Here is a 14,199-nt window from a genome sequence, read left to right on the forward strand (position 1 = left end):
TGTCAATATGTAAATCAACCGAATATTTGTCTATGCAAACAGACGTTTCCAAATGTGCATTTTAGCGATGATTCCTATCACAATGGTTCTAATTCCTTTGAAATGTGATTTACCAGGCCATCCGTATGCTTCATTCGGAAATTAACACTATCGTGCTATCGCTGCCACTGGTTGACAAATCCCAATTTGTGACCAGGAATCTTGTCGATAGATAGCAGATCTGTCGGGCGATTTGTTGACGGCGTTTTCATGTTGCCGCCGCCGCTGTTCGTTGTCACGGACAGCCCCAAAATTGGTCTCGGCAGTCATGCGAGGCCGCCGAACTGACTGGCTTGGTATAGCGACAGCAGTAAGGTCGGCTATCGGCCCTGTGATCGCCGCCACCGACATGCCCGCTGTCCCGCCGTCCCGTTATTCCGCCTACCCGTTGTTCCGCTGTCCCGTTATGCCGCCTACCCGTAGTTCCGCTCCCTCGCCGTCCCGGTGGCGCGTTTTTTTTCGGTAGTCCTTGACTCCTTAGCATCTATGGTCGGCATCTGTGAACAGTGTTCTAACTATAAATTAGCTAAGTCTTTTCTTCAATGCATCACATGATCGCAACAAATATGAAAAGGACATAATCAAGGACTTTTCGAAGTTGCCGTCCTATGAGCTAGCTCGATTCAACAGAGAAACGATTGAAAGTGTTAACCCTATTAGTGGCAGGGGGGGGGGGGTTGTTTTTATCCACCCCTCAGGTTTTTCGGGAATATCTCCGAAACCGCTGAAGCTACGATGCTGAAATTTTCTGACTTTTCCTAAAACTAAATTGGGCACATTCCCTGAAAATTTCAAGTTCATAACTTTACCAGGGCCGGCTCCAGAGCACTGGGAATTGGGGGGTCCTATTCGTGAAGCGAGTCATTTGGGCGAAGATCACGATGCTGCACCAGTTTTACGAACAGTGAATAAAAGGTATCATGTGATAACATATACAGTTATTGTGCATCCTCTTTTGACACGTTTTTGCTATAATAGGCGGATCCAGGCGTCCAAAAAGGGGGGTTATGTTTTACCTCCCAACATAGGTGCCCTTACACCGCCTATGCATTACCAATACAATTTTAGTCGTTCTCTCATAAGAAAATTATAACATAACAAGACCATTACCACCCTTTTTTGAAACAGTACCAACAAAAACCTTATTTACTATACTTTTTGTGTACCCCCAATCTCAATGATCTGTATCCGCCTATGATTTTTGAAAATGCATATTTTTAGGATCCATGTGAATTCCTGGTTCATTCTCTATCGATCGGCAAAAGTTGCGTTAAGATTGGTTCAGAAACCTGGCCGTGATAAACAGTCTAAAATGTATCTGCAATTTGCCCGTTTTTACCCCCCTCTACCCCCCTATTGACATTTCTTAATTTTTATTTTTTAGAAATGTAGATCACGTTGAGCGAAATCGAATGCCGTTTGAATTTTGAAAATCGGCCCGTTAGATCTCGAGATATCAAGGGGGGGTCGTAAACAGCCCCCCCCCCCTGCCACTAATAGGGGGTAGCCAGGAGCCTGCCACTAATAGGGTTAAGGATAGCCAACCGGGTTTCATCGTTCGAGAGAGTGCTACTTGGGCTCTTAGGCCTTGTTGTGGGCCACAATCAGCAGTCCAGCGCCGGCCGTGAGGACGCAGTACTCTGCCGCGCCGGCCTCCACGTGAGGAGCCCGGCCTGACCTATCGGTGACACCAGCAGCCACGACCAGGTGCCGATACTGGCAACTCTCCAGAGCCGGAGGAAGTATTTAATCCCTGCGACACTGTTTATGGAAATGAGCTGGAGCCGCTGATGGCATAATTAGCCCGCCGCAAACGGGCACTGCGAATCAGTGACAGGTGGTGGACAGGGCGCAGTTGTCGATGGTTTATCGGTATCCGGTACCCCGTCCCTGTCAATTCAACTGACGGAGAACATTGCGCACTTCTTGATTGCAATATTCCAGAGGTGGGCGAGCGTTTGCCTGATCTGCATGCTTTGTCTGATGGAAGTGGTTTTAATAGCGCTGGGCTAGGGAGGAGAGACGCTTGATGAGTTTGCTGCTTTTCTGGGTAGAGAGCCTTGCATCCGTAATGGTTTGTGGTATAGAGTGTCAAACTGTAGCGAACACGTTCTTATGAAGGTGAAGTGTCGTTTCTTTGGTGCGCGGTAGCACATCCCGGCCCAGCTGAGACAACACATCCGCAGTTCGACTGAGGATACCCGTGTGTGTGCTACTGTGGCTCGTGGCAGCCCCTCTCGGTCCGACTGAGGAGGCTCGTGTGTGCCACTGTGGCTCGCGGCAGCCCCTCCCTCACCGACTGCCGCTCGCTGGCCGCCGTCCCGCGGCGCGTGTTCACCCGTCGGTCGGTCGTCGCGCCTTCGGCAGCTGTGTTATCGTAGCTCCGCGTCGACAGGCCGCCCGGGCCCGTCCGCGCGCCGGGACGTCCGCCTGCTCACGGAGCTGATTGAGCTGTTAAGACACGTGTCACCAGTGTGTCACAGAGGTCGGCATCGGGAATGTTTGGGTCAAGTGAAGCGTGCAATCCTTTGTGCCGCTGAGTGGCCTGCAGCGCGACGGGACGGGCGTGCTACATGCACCGGCGACAGTGTTCAGATGGCTTCTAATCGCTACGTGCTTGTCTTGGATGGAGTACAAGCACAACCGTACCAGCTGTTGGTCGTATGTTTGCCAATGACTGGCAAATGCCGACTTGTTCACTATTAGGATCCTACGCGCCACTGATTACGAATATAGGTAATGATACAAAATGCTGTTAGACCGTAGACGGTATGGGCATGTTCGAGCCTCGGGATTGATAGCCTCTACCCTCCGTTTTTTTTGCATCAATTCTTTTGAACATATTATTTTGTTTGGTGTACTTAACGTCATCACTATTTGCCAGGCTATGATTTTTGAATAGTAGAATACTAGGGTGACCCGCGTGCTCCGCAACGCGAAAAGGGATATTTTCGATCGGCGGGTGTTCGGTTGTTCTTGTGTCGGTCGGGTTATCTATCCATTTCGGTCGATTGCTTTTTGACGGCTAAACGTTTTGGTTTGTGGAAAAAATATCCACCGCATCGAGGTGCCCGTGTCTGATAAGCATGCTTTCCACTTCAGAATCTGTCAAATGTGCTTTATAATTTAGGCGCGTAGTTTCATGACAAATTAAAGGCGTAGATAATTTTCACTAAAAATCGTTTTGCAGAGGTTTGAAACATTTATATTTTTAAGAATACTGTTGCTTGTCATGCAAACGTGATATTTGGATCTTGGAGAGAATTGAATGCTCTTTCCAATGATAGCATTTTCAATTGTCAAACGTATCAGGTTAAGCAGCAAAATCCGTGTAATTATTTAGTGGCACATTTTGGACAACTACCATTTAATTCAGCGATTTTTTCCACATTGTTTTTGATCAATTAGCTTTTCACAATTTTTCCATGAGAGACGGTACATTTTTATTGCTAATAGGCGCTGCTTCAACTCATTCCGTCTGACGATCACCTGAAATTAATATAAATTCCAAAATCCGTCCAAAACGTCCATTTTTCAAAAGAAAGTGCCCTCCCCGGTGCACGTGGCGCGTGCCAACCCCTGCACCGCACACCATTCGATAGGCCGTTCGATTCTCTACACGATGCTGTTTTCCCCGTACCGGTCGGGCCCACGGTTACCGAGATATTGCACCGGGACCGGACCCGTGTCGGGCAAATTTAGCCATTTTCGCCCGTTTTTGCAAGCCGATTTATACATGTAAAGTCTATGACGCGAATTTGCACTTTTCGGGCCCGCGCCACGCGCTCGCTATCGATCCGACCGAGCCGAGACCGCTCAAAGGCACGTTGTCCATCCTTGTTCTATAACTTGCGCAAATTTCAGTGCGGTAGGTGCAACGGTGTGATCTGTAACCCGCGCTACGTAGCACCATGTCGCGACCTCGGTTACAGACAGAAACTACGTCACCTCAAATAGTAATATAGATGCAACAATAATTGCCCGAAATCAATGCGTGCTTTCCGGTAATAAAGCTTCCCGCTCATTTCTAAAATTAGGGTAGCCTGGGGGCAAGACGCCCAGATAATTCATTTTCCTAAATAACTTTTGTCCCACGTCACCTGGAAGGCTAAATTTGTGCTCAGGATCAACTCGCCGGCGGGATCACCGTGAGCAGCGGCCTCCCGTCTGAGCCGACTGGGTCCCTCCACCTGATCCTGTTGTCTGTTCCCGGGCCAGCCCCGTGTGACGGTCCGTGACGGTCTGACGCCGTCGGCACGTCCCTATCAGCGCGGCTGACCGGGGTGACGGCCACTGACAGTCAGCGGGTCCATCAACCTCGCCTGTGCCCCTGTCATCTGTACCCCTGTCAGCCGCGCCTGCACCCCTGTCACCTGTCGTGTTCAACCGCCTGGACATGGGAGCAGCTCCAGCAACTACAGTTCGGCCGACAGCCAACCTCTGATCTTACTATCGACACCTAATTATTCGTTTATATTTTCCTTCAATAGTGATCGTCACCATTAGAAGGCTGAATGTGCCCCTAGACTAGTGCAATTGGGAGCGGCACAGCAAATAAAATGATACACAATAGAATATGTGTATTGTTACAATGTGTCACGTCGGTGGTTTTGTCCTGTGTTTTTCTACACGGCCCAGTGGCTGTCACGGCTACCGTCCCCGCCGTATGACCCTCATACAGCGGACATACCCTGCACGTCGAAGGCGGCGCGGCGGCGGCGGCGGCGGTGGGGGCGTGGCCTGGCGCGCGCGCCGCCGCCATTGGCTGCCGGCCCGCCGCGGGCGGGGTCGTGCACGACACTGTGCAATCGGTCACCGTCCGTGCACGCCGCGTCCGCATCCGTCACCGGGCAGCTCCGACGGACCGGGAGAGACGCGGGACCGCGCCGGCCGGCCGGCCCATGTTCCGATAGGGAGAGGAGTGGGCGCCCTCCTTCGCATGATAAGACCTTCTCCTGTACCCACGAGGGGAGCCACTGTCCGTTTCTTCACATGGGGGATCGCATTGTTTAGACGTTTCCCTTCTCTATGCAGAAATACAGCTCTTGGGTTACTCCATCTCTACATTGAAACGCGACGGCCTACGGTACACACTTGAGGATCACGCTGCCCCGTGCACCAACGACTGCATTGCGTCTTCTCTTTGAAACACGATTCGACATCACGGAAAGATAGACTTCTGCGCACATAATCTTTTCCGAAGTGCCTCTGTTCATAGCCATTGCTTTTAGTAATTTCATTGAAGAGTTCCACGCCGATGACCTCTGATGCACGGCCACCCTAAAATCATTTCGCAGATCACGTGCATGTAATTTTCGATTTGATACTGCCCTTGTCACACTGTACACATACTGCAGCCATGGACATGCTTCTATCCTTCCATCCAACGTTTACATCAAGCAAAAATGTAAACCTGAGTCAGGTTGCACCTTGCAGTGTCACGTAAAACTGCAGTCTGCAGAGATGAATGAGACTGCATTTTGTGTGTTGCAGTGCACAAACCATTTTAGGACGATGGGATTAGTTTGACCCGAAAACTTCTCTGACTTTTATTCGTAAGTGTGCCTTGGCTTGTCAGTTATTATCCTACAAACATTTCAATTTATGTGTGTTTAAATTATAGCTATTGCTGCTCTTTTCTGAAGTTGCCATTATCTCGCTTAATGTGTATTTTTCCCTCACAAATAATGCTGAATTGTCGCCAATTGACCAGCATGTGCTACTCGCATGCTGGTGATCGTGCTCGTCCGCTATTCCACGCCAGTGAGAGGAACAGTAACTGACGTTTGTTTTCTCTCTTTTCATGTGCTGTGCAGGACTTCATCACGGTGAGTACCTCACGCTGTCACGAGAGCTCCCTGCACGAGAGCTCCCTGCACGAGAGCTCCCTGCACGAGAGCTCCCTGCACGAGAGCTCCCTGCACGAGAGCTCCCTGACACACTTTGCCTCGTGTTGTCAGGAGAGTGCCTCATGCACACCGGCTCACGGTGTCGCAGGGTACCCCGCACGCAACTTCCTACCTGGCTCCAGCGGCGGGAAGCGTCTCGTTGGGTCCATCTTTATTTATTTGTAAATGTATCATGTCTTGTTGTTGCTATTCCATCTCTTGTGGATATCCAGTTTCACACATTGTCGGTATTGGTCCCACGTTCGACGTTCTGCTGGGTGCCCCGCTCCTAACGGATAACTATCTTCCCGTCACCGGTGTCACGGTTGCTATCTAACTACATACAATATTGCCATTTGTTCCCAATACTTTATGCTGCGCCACCGATGGTGACAATGCTGTTGTCCGTCTTTTCTCTTCATGATTGTTCTGTTTCCCAATGGTTGACTCACTTTCTCGGTCTCAATGGCTATATTCATTATCATTACCCAATACTCAATGCTCATTCACCGAGCGAGATTTCTTGGAAGATTTCTTCCCTTCTCCTTTAAAATATACCATTTGTTTCCTTCATTTGTTTTGGGAAATTTATAATTGTGTGGAAATATATCTTGCGCTTACATTGCTAAACGATACATTTAATTTTTAACAAACTAAATGGGGTCACTAAGTCAGATCTGAACGCGTTCTCTAAAAAATGTAAAAGACGCCCCGAAACACGCTCCAAAGCCGCTCCATCTTTTTTTATAATTACGGTGCAAGCGAAGCGAGCGGAGTCACGTAGAATAACGGAAATTTCTGAGTATGAGCGGCCGGCCGGCCGGCCAGCTATGGTCACGCTTTTACGAGGCTTATATCTCAGCAACCACTTGACCGATTTGCATGCGGTAATTTTTATAGGGTAGCTTCATTCCTTCTTAAAAGTATTGAACTATTCCCGATGCATGTGGGTGACTCCTTATGCACGTGCCACTTGCAAAACGAAGAGGTGTCAGTTTTGTAATCGTTGCAATATCTCGGTAACTACTTGGCCGATTACGCTGGAATTTGGCATGTAGCTGGCACCTACTAGGCAATGCATTGATATCCATGTGCCAGAGTTAGGGTGCTGCTGCACGTGTGCACGTGCAGGGGTCGTTTCCAGATCTCGAGAACGGCTGGACTGATGGCGCTCAAATTTGGTACACGATTAGGGAGCAGTTAGTAGGGTGCCGTGCACAAGTCAGTTGGGACCCATTTTGCACGTGCGCACGTGCAAGGTGCCGCTTCCAGATCTCGAGAACGGCTGGGCCGATTGTGCTCAAAGTTGGCACATCGCTAGAGACCGGTTAGTAGGGTGCCGTGCACAAGTCAGTTGGAGATACCCCCTCGAAATTTCGCACGTGCATGGCTTACCCTCTCGCTCGCTCCGTTAGTCGCCCCAAAAGGCGTTTTACTGGTGAATAGAAGACATCATTTTAGAAGACAGCATTTTTTGGATGTTTAAAGTTCATATGACCAACGTCACATTTAATGGAAATAGGAAGCCTGATAGTGGTTTGCTTCCTGACGTTTTTCGTCTTCGATTTCTTGATGCGTTGAAAATAGCAGTTGTAGGTTATTTATCCGTTCTGCTGAGATTACTCCTGTTTACGTGTAATGACAATTGATTTAATCTAGCGAATTCAAATTAATTTTTGGGCTTTGGCTCATGAGAATGGGGTAAAAATTTGTCGGAAATCAGCAATTATATTTTTTTGTGCCGATTGTTTTCTATCATCGCAGAAAATTAGGAGGTGGTTGTGGAAGGATCCAGTGGCGCAGCCAGGATTTCGTTTCGGGGGGGTCATCGCCTCCAAAGCGGGCCCCCTAGTGTACGGGCCCCCCACCCATTTTTCAGAATCTCTCCATATTTCATACGCATTCTGCTGAGCGGGCCCCCTTTACCTGCACGATAACCCTGAGCGAGTTTGAATCAGAAAATTTGGATAGAACAATAGCTCGGTAGTTAATCACCCGGTGTTCAATTTTTACGCAAATTGACCACCACAGAAATATGTTACTATGACGTATGTATTCGTATCTTTCGAGGCCGAAATGTGCCCTTTCCGCAATATGTATAGCATATAATGCAATCAGAACTGTTGCCTGCTTCTGTCGGACAAAGCATTGTGCCTTTATTCTTCTTCATTACGTGAATTCGCTCACAAGAAGTTTTAACCCTCGCCGGCACATGGGGAGGGGTTGATGCAACCCCCCTAAGGTTTTTTTTTCGCGAATAACTCGCGTTAAAAGCGGCTGGTCGCGACGTAACTTTCAGTACCCTCGCGTTCATCAATTTTACACCTACCCTAGAAATTTAATGACCCTTACCCAAATGAACTTTGAGCTGTGACCTACTTTCCGAGACCATGTTTGGCCAGAATCGCGGTTCGGCATATGCCGGCTCGCATTAGCCGCGCATTTGCAGTCCTTTCGTGGATTCCAGCGTTCAAACATGTGATTTGATGATGCTCCCATGCATAAGGGTGGATGTCAACGTCACCTGAAGGTCAGGTCAGGTCACTGACCTATGATGACCTCGGTACACTTTTTTCAATTTATGCATGTTTCTAGGCTAGCTTTTTTGGAACTGAATTCCAATTTAACAACCATTTGAACATTTAAGAAGTAGTTCTGGTGCCTTCGTAACATGTTACAAAGCTGTCAGAGGCGGTTGACAGGTAGGTAGGTACTACGAATACCCGGCGGGACCACTACTGGTTGACCTGACCTGACCTGACCCGACCTGGCCTAACTGCATAAAGACATCATCTGTGATCAAAACTGACATAATATTCGTGATCAGCACCCCGACAAAAAACCTATAGCAGCCACATTTTACGACGTTCTAACAGGTCCCGATTTTCCCGACATTTGGGTCATTGACCTGACCTGGAAGGTCAACCAGTGACCTAGGACCTTGGAATTGGGTATTATCGGCTTCCTCTCGTCACGGGCAACACGCTCGTTTTTTTTCCGCGAAGCTCTAGCTCGATCATACGCCAAACGCGAGGAAGGGGGTCGTACCCTCCCTCCCTTGTGCCGTCGAAGGACGCAAAATGGCCTGAGCCGGCGAGGGTTAACGTGCTCACATGGGTCATGTATTGCCTTGGGCCAGGTTTGAATTGTGGTGTGGTGATGTGGTGACGTAGATTCTGTCTGTCACCGTGGTCCCGGCATGGTGTTACTTATCCCGGGGTAGGTACAGGCCAGACCGTTGCACCTACGTTAGTGCGCTGAACTTTGCGCAACTTATAGAACAAGGATGGGGAACGTGCCTGTGAGGGGTCTCAGCTCGATCGGGCTGGTGGTGAGCACATGGCGCGTGCTCAATAAGTGCAAACTCGCGTCATAGACTTTACAGGCTTGCAAAATTGGGCGAAAATGGCTAAATTTGACCGACACGGGTCCGGTCCCCGTGCAGTATCTCGGTAACCGTGGGTCCGATCGGCATGGGGAACAATGAGGATCGAACGGGCTATCGAATGGTGAGCGGTGCAGGGATGGCACGCGCCACGTGCACCCGTGAGGGCACTTATGCTTGAAAAATTGACGTTTCGGACGGATTTTGGACTTAATGCTATTTTCGGGTGACTGTCAGACGGAGCGGGTTTATTAACCCGCTTTGATTAAACCCGCATTGATTAAAACACCGCATTGATTAAAAACAATGTGGAACAAATCGCTGGAGAAAATGGTTTTTGTTCATGACTTACTTAATTACACGGCATTTGCTGCATAACCTGATACGTTTGACAATTAAAAATGGCATCGTTGGAAAGAGCATTCAATTTTTTCCAAGATCCAATCATCGCTTTTGCAAGACGAGCAACAGTATTCTTAAAAAGATAAATTTTCAAACCTCTACATGACAATTCATCTATGGCTCTCATTTTTCAATGACCTACGTCAACCTATGCTATAAAATACACTTGACAAGTTCTGTAGTAGACGTATGGTTATCAGACACGAGCATCTCGATGCGATGGATGTTTTTTTCCAAACCAAAATGCTTAGCCGTCAAAAGACAACCGACCGAAATGTATACATGACCCACGGACACAAGACCAACCAAACGCCCACCGATCGAAAATATCCCTTATTCGCGTTGCGGAGCAAGCGGGTCACCCCATCCACCCGGAGGGCCCGGGCCCCATCCACAGGGGGCTGGTTCCCGTCCACACGAGGGCCCGGGCTCCGTTCACCCGGGGCTCCGGGCCCCGTCCACCCGGGGCTCCGGGGCCCGTCCATCAGAGGGCCCGGGCCCCGTTCTCCCGGGGCCCGGGTCCAATCCACCCGGGGCCCGGGCCCCGTTCTCCCGGGGGTCCGGGCCCCGTCCACCCGGGCCCCGACCCCATCCACCTGGGGCCCGGGCCCCGTCCACCCGAGGGTCCGGGCCCCGTTCTCCCGGGGCCCGGGTCCAATCCACCCGGGGCCCGGGCCCCGTCCACCCAGGGCCGGACCCCATCCACCCGGGGCCCGGGCCCCGTTCTCCCGGGGACCCGGCCCCATCCACCCGGGGGCCCGGGCCCCATTCACCCGAGGGCCCGGGCCCTATCCCCACGGGGGCCCGGGCCACGTCCACCTGGGCTCCGAGTCCGGGCCCCGTTCTCCCGGGGGCCCGGGCCCCGTCCACCCGGGGCCCGTACTCCCGGGGCCCGAACCCATCCACCGGGGGCCCGGGCCCCGTCCACCCGGGGGTCCGGGCCCCATCCACCCGCAGTCTGGGCCCCGTCCACCCGGGGCCCGGGCCCGTTCTCCCGAGGGCCTGGGCCCCATCCACCGGGGGGTCCGGGCCCCGTCCACCCGGGGCTCGGGGCCCGTTCTCCCGGGGGCCCGGGCTCCGTCCACCCGGGGCTCCGGGGCCCGTTCTCCCGGGGGCCCGGGCTCCGTCCACCCGGGGCTCCGGGGCCCGTTCTCCCGGGGGCCCGGACCCATCCACCGGGGCCCTCAGGCCTACCCCTCACCCGTGATGTCCCAGTACCTAGGCACTTTACTTTTCGAAGCGGACCCGTCCGATTATGTAGATTAGGATCTCTCTCTCTCTCTCTCTCTCTCTCTCTCTCTCTCTCTCTCTCTCTCTCTCTCTCTCTCTCTCTCTCTCTCTCTCTCTCTCTCTCTCTCTCTCTCTCTCTCTCTCTCTCTCTCTCTCTCTCTCTCTCTCCTTTCTCGAGCGGGCCCCTGACAGAAATTTCGGGGGGGTCAGCTGACCCTCTGACCCCCCCCCCCTGGCTGCGCCACTGGAAGGATCATAATGCAGCATTTCACCTTAAAGCGACTTCAATGGCCTATAGGCATTGAAGCCGCTATTTGTGAACTATAGTTCACAATAGCGACCACGTGTTCCCTCGCCGTTCACCGTTAAATCCATGTCCGCTTCAGTCTTCCGTTTTCTTCGGTGTGATTAATTTCCGTGTATTCCAATACTGGCACATGACTAAACCAACAAACCGTGTGTTCAGTACCATGTTTCTTCCGATTCACGCCTGATGCCTGAGGTGCAGCTTACAATGTTAACACCCGTGTCGTCCGTTATCATTGATGGCTGCAGGCTCTTAGCATGCATATTTAGGATCCTGGACGGTTGTAACCCGTGTCATTGTGCATTATTTCGCCGTTTGGCCACTCTATCGCAGTCCCACTGGGCTTCTTTGCATTGCAGCTTGAAGCATTGTCATTATGTCATAATGGTGTGCCATTGCAATCACAAAAGACGGGCGAAAGTCGTGACTGTGGTGCTAGAAAAATCGGCGTGAAAATCGCTGTCACTCGACCCGTAATGGCCGGCGTACCAGCCAGCTGCAGAGGGGTCCGCTGCATAGATCTCAGCGGGAACAAAGGACCGTCGTTACGATCTGCTCGGCTGTGATAGTGCGATCTACCGATATGGAATGATCACCGCTCAGCCCAGCCAGTTGTACAGAACGTGATTTATACCGGCTGCCTCGGAGCACGCGTTCTGTGAAGTGATACTGACTGCGCTGAGGATTGATGAGCATCTCATCTTACTTTTGTTATAGTATTTGTCAAAATTGATGTTTTTTTTTTTGTTCAATGAAACTTTATTGTTTATTTATAGACGTTTATTGACTGAAAGTGAAGGAAAGACTCCGAAGCAGTTGCCCTCGGGCCTTATGGACAACGAAACATTGCATTGCACAATGCACAGTAAGGTGAATATGAGTTACAACGTAAACGTGCCGAGGTGTTCAAACTGACACAAAGTAATATGGTGTCCCCTCCCCAACTATGGTTGAACTGTGTCGTTCCCAGTCAGCCACCCAGGACTCCGAACCCATCATCGCGCGAGTCCGGCGTCTTCTCTGCAATCTCGATCTGTCTGCATTCTTCAACAGGCAACGACGGGATCAGCGTCAGCATGTTCCGCACCTTCTTTTGGGGCATGGGTCACGTCCTGTTGGACATAGTCAACTCCAGCCTGACGACCAGCAACGTGCCCGGCCCCTGGAAACATGCAATGGTAACGCCAATCCCAAAAGGACAAGGACCATCGGAGCCAGCAAACACTCGCCCGATCTCCATCCTGCCGGCGATAATGAAGGTTGTTGAGCGGGTCGTCCAGCGCCAGCTGGTGCAGTACTTGGAGGCCAACCAGCTCCTGTCAACCACCCAACATGGCTACCGCAGCGGCCGCAGCACCGAGACGGCACTCAGCGTCATCACCGACCGTGCGCTGGAGGCGATGGACGCTGGAGAGGTGTCGATCCTGGTGCTGTTGGACCTCTCCAAATGTTTTGACGTTGTGCCGCACGGGAGACTGCTGGATAAGCTCGCACTGTATGGGGTAGATACCGAGTGGTTCGGCAACTACCTAAGCGGACACACTCAGCAGGTGCAGATGGCCAGTGGTGACGGTGGATACGTGCGGTCGAGTGTCAAGTCAAACACAATTGGCGTGTTCCAAGGCGGATCGTTAAGTTGTATGTTGTATTCGGTGTTTGCAAACGAAATGTGTCTGTACCTGCCTGACGGTGTCACAATCGTGCAATATGCAGACGATACTCAACTTCTTGTGAGCGGTAAAAAGCGTGACTTGGCACAGGTCATCCAACGCATGGAGCAGGCGCTAGAGTGTCTCTTCCAGTGGTTCTGCGCAAACACTATGAAGCTAAACACCGCTAAGACGCAGGTCCTTGTACTAGGAACCCCCGCTATGCTGCGAGGACTGCCGCCTGTCACACTGACTGCCATGGGTGCTGTTATTCCGGACTCTAGAGTTGTCAAAAATCTCGGAGTGGTCATGGACAATCATCTCAGCTTCAGGTCGCACATCGATTATGTGACAGCTAAGTGTACTGGTGTCCTAATCGGTCTGATGCACGCCAAGCACGTTATACCGAAGGCCTCTCTGCCTGTGGTAGTAGAAGCGCTCGTGAACTCCGTTATCAGATATTGCTTCTCGCTATACGGTACGTGCACCGCTACTCAGATTCATCGTGTGCAGAAACTGCTGAACTTCGGTGCTCGAGTTATTAGCGGCCGTCGTAAATACGACCACATCAGTGACGTTCTGTGCGACTTGGAGTGGTTGAATGCCCCTAACCTTGCTAAGTACCATCGCATCAGTTTGGTGCACAGGGTCACTACGACTGGAAAGCCGGAAGCGATCGCACAAACCATCGGTGACACCCTGCGTCACTCGTACGAGACGCGCAGAGCTGCCGACCACGCGCTGCCGAGAATCCGCACGGAAGCCGGTCGCCGGCGGCTCTGTTATAGCGCAGTGCGTGAGTACGACTCTCTGCCGTTTGACGTCACCGTGCGAAACTTTCGGCGCCAGCTCAAAAAGCATCTATTGAAAGAACAGTGTGAGGCGCATGGTTAGCTCAGGTCGAGTGGTTGAGTGCTGCTTTTTATGCCTGGTCTTTTACTTGTGTTGTAAATGTTTGACGTGTGCCAATGAAAAACCATGCACCATGGATTTGTCATGAATATATTATCTGTATCTGTATCTGTATCTGCCCCCAAAATGCAATCTGCTCCGCTCGCCCAGACGCGCTGTTTACTGCCCCGTTAGCGCCGCGCCGGGCCCCCGGCCGACCGCCGTCTTCGGGGCCCGTGCAGCGACGCGCGCCCTGCACTGGCGTCTGCAAGATTAATGCCCGAGATGCGGCGCCGGAGCGGGGACACGGTTTTCGCATTTGGCCGGCCGGGCCCGGATTAGGCTACCGTCTCGGCGCCGGACTGTTTTTCCCACTCGGCGGTGGGGACGCGCCGATGCTCTCTGACT

General features: G+C 51.6%; 1 protein-coding gene across 1 annotated transcript in view; it reads left to right on the forward strand.

Annotated features, from left to right (window-relative positions):
* Nucleotides 1–12,831, forward strand: part of LOC122375447 (fibrous sheath CABYR-binding protein-like) — a gene marked incomplete at its 3' end in the record, with an annotated part of 46,194 nt that extends 33,363 nt beyond the window's left edge. Inside the window, exons 6-7 of the mRNA XM_043354841.1 lie at nt 5,856–5,994; nt 12,305–12,831. Of these exons, the coding sequence (XP_043210776.1) occupies nt 5,856–5,994; nt 12,305–12,831 (666 nt within the window). The remainder of the gene's footprint in view (nt 1–5,855; nt 5,995–12,304) is intronic.
* Nucleotides 12,832–14,199: the final 1,368 nt, after the last annotated feature.

This window comes from Amphibalanus amphitrite, unplaced genomic scaffold (genome assembly GCF_019059575.1).
Source record: "Amphibalanus amphitrite isolate SeventyFive unplaced genomic scaffold, NRLGWU_Aamphi_draft 001841F_arrow, whole genome shotgun sequence".
Classification (NCBI taxonomy): domain Eukaryota; kingdom Metazoa; phylum Arthropoda; class Thecostraca; order Balanomorpha; family Balanidae; genus Amphibalanus; species Amphibalanus amphitrite.